Source organism: Halyomorpha halys, unplaced genomic scaffold (genome assembly GCF_000696795.3).
Source record: "Halyomorpha halys isolate HHAL.00 unplaced genomic scaffold, Hhal_1.1 Scaffold268.1, whole genome shotgun sequence".
Classification (NCBI taxonomy): domain Eukaryota; kingdom Metazoa; phylum Arthropoda; class Insecta; order Hemiptera; family Pentatomidae; genus Halyomorpha; species Halyomorpha halys.
In genome coordinates, this window is record NW_027112076.1 from 313,203 (window position 1) to 316,681 (window position 3,479).

At 34.4% G+C, this 3,479-nt stretch overlaps 1 protein-coding gene across 1 annotated transcript in view; it reads right to left on the reverse strand.

The window, feature by feature from the left end:
• Positions 1–3,479, reverse strand: part of Burs (Bursicon) — an 8,640-nt gene that overhangs the window by 1,869 nt on the left and 3,292 nt on the right. Inside the window, exons 2-3 of the mRNA XM_014420339.2 lie at positions 2,998–3,149; positions 1,947–2,072 (exon numbers count right to left, since the gene is read on the reverse strand). Of these exons, the coding sequence (XP_014275825.1) occupies positions 1,947–2,072; positions 2,998–3,149 (278 nt within the window). The remainder of the gene's footprint in view (positions 1–1,946; positions 2,073–2,997; positions 3,150–3,479) is intronic.

Genomic DNA, 3,479 nt, shown 5'->3' on the forward strand with positions numbered 1-3,479 from the left:
CCAACGTTTCGGCTAGAGTTTCTAGCCTTCTTCAGGGCTAAAAACAGAACAAGATAACAACCACAGTAAGTATAGAAAAATTTTAAAAAAATAAAAAGGAAGTATAAACAGAATAATTTTACAAAATAGAATTAATAAAATGAAGTGATGAGAGAAGCGGGAAATAAAATAAAATGTAATATAAATGAAATAAAATGTATACATAGGTAATTGAAAAAGTGGCTAAAATAACATAATTAAGGAAATAAAAAAAAAATAAAAAAAATAATTAAAAAAAATAAAGTTATACAATGCAAAAAAGTATGAACACATTAGTTATTATTAATTTAAAATTAAAATATGAAAAGAAAATGAAAATTGAGAGGATGAAAATATATGTAACAATAATAAAATAAGTTAATCGTACTTATTTGTGTTTTTCATTGACCGCACCCCCAACCATCTTCTCCTCATTAAAAAATTTATATTCATATGCGAATATCATAAATCCCCCCCCCCCCTACCCTACTATTTTTCAACTTCTAACTATTATTATTGTTTATTAATTATCTTTTGTCTTTAATTACTAATTGCTACATTTTTTCTTCTTTGCTCAAACATTACGCGGAGGGCAATCACCTCCAAATATTGTAGTAGAATTCACACAGAATTGACTCATCAAACCTCAGCTAAGTATCTCACTGTATACCTTCAAGTACCAACGGTAGAAAAAGGTTGAATTTAATTTGATTTATGTAACAAATACGTATTTTTCTGTTTTAGGGGGATAAAAAAAAAATGTACTCGTACCTCTTGGGAAATAGCAAATAAACTCATTTATATTCAGTATATTCTTTCATATATTATTTGACTTATCTGATGTGTTTTATTTCACGCTAGTTCCTGATGATCACCTCCTCTGTCCTTAATAAATTTTATTCCTATGTAAAGGACCTACCGCTAGTGCCCGTAAGAACTCATATCCCTTTTCGTGACTGCAGGTTCGAACCCTGAAGAACGAAGTTTCCTTCCTGCAAGGACCTACGGCTTGTACCCGCTGGACTTGCCTGCCCCTTCGCGACTTTAGGCTCGAACCCTGTAGTGCGATGTTTCCATCCTTGAAGGACTTACGACTCGTATACACAAGACTCATCATCTTCATTCATCTCCTAACCTGTATGGATAAGCATTATCGAGGCCTTCTGGTGTAGAGTACCTCCCAGAATCATCTAACATTTAACACAACCACCTCGACAAAAGTAAAAGTTGTGGGAACGAATCATTTAAAAAAGTATTAATTTACTAATCAAAATATTTTTCACTTGTGCTAAAAGCTAAATATATAATCATCTTAAACAGTTAGTAAGGATTTTGAATGAACGACCTCTCCAACCTACTTCACGCACTAAATTTTTGTTGACTAAAGTAAGGTTATCCATGTTCTTTAAACAAGTGTTTTGATTTAAAAATCAAATTACAAAAGTACTTGGTCAATTTCATTTATTATAAAACAAAAAATAACTTTAAAATAAAAATAAATACACTGAAACTAGTGTGAAACGATAAACAAAAGTAACAAACACGATATGAAAATGTAATAAGTTCGTTAAATTAAGCAGATCTCAAATCGGGCTAAAGTTGAGGTTGCTATCGATTCTATGTAGCATATTAATGCCAAATGAGTTTTCAACATTAACATACTTAGCACAAGTTGTTTGGACAAACATTGTTATAAATATAGTGTGTATACTTTGTTATGGATTAGAAACACTCATCCATATTGACCAAGCAACTTTTCGGGAATGGTACCATTTCCATTTATATTCCTACAATCGTTTATTTATCAAAACTAGTTTACATTATATACATATAAGATTCCAAAACGGATTATACTCGAAGTTGATAAAGATGCTGAAAATGAGTGTCGTTAAGATGTAGTAGAAAAAATAACTAAATTCTCCACTTACTTTTCTAAATTTCTTTTCTCCTGGTTTCGCCTTGGGGCAGAAAAGTGTAACACTGGCCTCTCGCTCACCACTCTCTTGGCAGCACATGCAGGATCTTTCCATTTGCCAAATTTTGGATCCTGATACCTGAAAGTGAAAATTGTGATAATACCTTTATCATGTAATAACAGTAAGTTTTTTGTTTGTGGTGTATGGTTTGTTGGCAGATCAGTCTCGACAAATAGTATTCTAACTGTGGGATATCAGTGTCTTTCCTACAAAAAGAAGTGATTAAAAATACAGGAGACAAAACTTCTTGTCATTGCAAGGGTGGTAGGAGATATTAGGCGTAGCTCATCACAACATAACGGGAATTACATAGATGGTGGTTATGTTCCGGTGAAACTGCCGTGTAGAAATGAAGGTGATGGTGGACTTTCTGAATTGTAATGGAAAAAGATTCATAATGCCGAAAAATAAAAGTATTTTCTTTGTGAGTTTTTAATACTGATATGAACATTCCTTTTCATTTTGAGACACTAAATGTTATTCATTTAATCATCACTCTACCTTCCAGTATAGGCAATAGGAACCAAGACGCCTCTTAACGACTCGCTAAGCTACATATACCTCAGCAATTTGTCAGTGCATCATCGATGGTACTTGCAAGTAAGACATGTGAACGAGCTTTCTTGAAAAACCTTCTGTGAGACCTAGTAGTTCAGGAGCACCAGTGTGGTTTCCAAAGGTGGAACGACAGAATGAAAGTACTTCTTTAGGGTAACAACATTTGAATTTGTCACCAAACAACGGTTCCATTCTTCTAATTACTGGAAATGTATTTTCTTGGAGGATCCACTTCCTTGTTTTTCTAACCCACTTGAAGGCTCTACGATAGATCTACCAGACCTTCTCGCTTCATCTAGTATTGTTGTTGTTTTCTTACAGGAGGAGGTCCAAAGTAATTCCTGAGATACCATTCAGACCTAGAGACTTGGATCAGAGCTATAATATTAAGGAAATAAAAGAATGGAGGTTTGCAAATTAAATAAATAATTATACAAATACCAACCTGAATGTAGCTGGAACAACGGCCCGTGCAGGCGAAAGATGGAATCGGTTTGGGGACACATCCTGGGTACTGTAGAACATGGATCACTGGCGTAACCTGACACTCGTCTGCTGGCCTCTTGGAGTCATCGCTCTGGCAGTAGGCGACCACCACTGGAAGCAGAACACGGTCCCATTAAAGTATTTAATAGTCTATATGATATATTTCTCTGGTTACACCCTAAGGAAACCTGGAAGTAGTATAGAGAAGCTTGAATTTTATTGGAATCCACAGAGTGCTCAGAAGCAAGGACGAACCAGAACCACTTGGAAGAAACCGGTAATGGGAGAAGTAACCCAGCCGTGATGGAAGTGGAAAGAAATGAAAAACTTAGCATTTCATGGAGATGTTCTTGATGGCCCTTTTGCTCTATTAGGAGCTAGAGGATCACTATTTCTATGATTTTTTTTTTTTATAATTTAAATATGATATTTACAACTTTA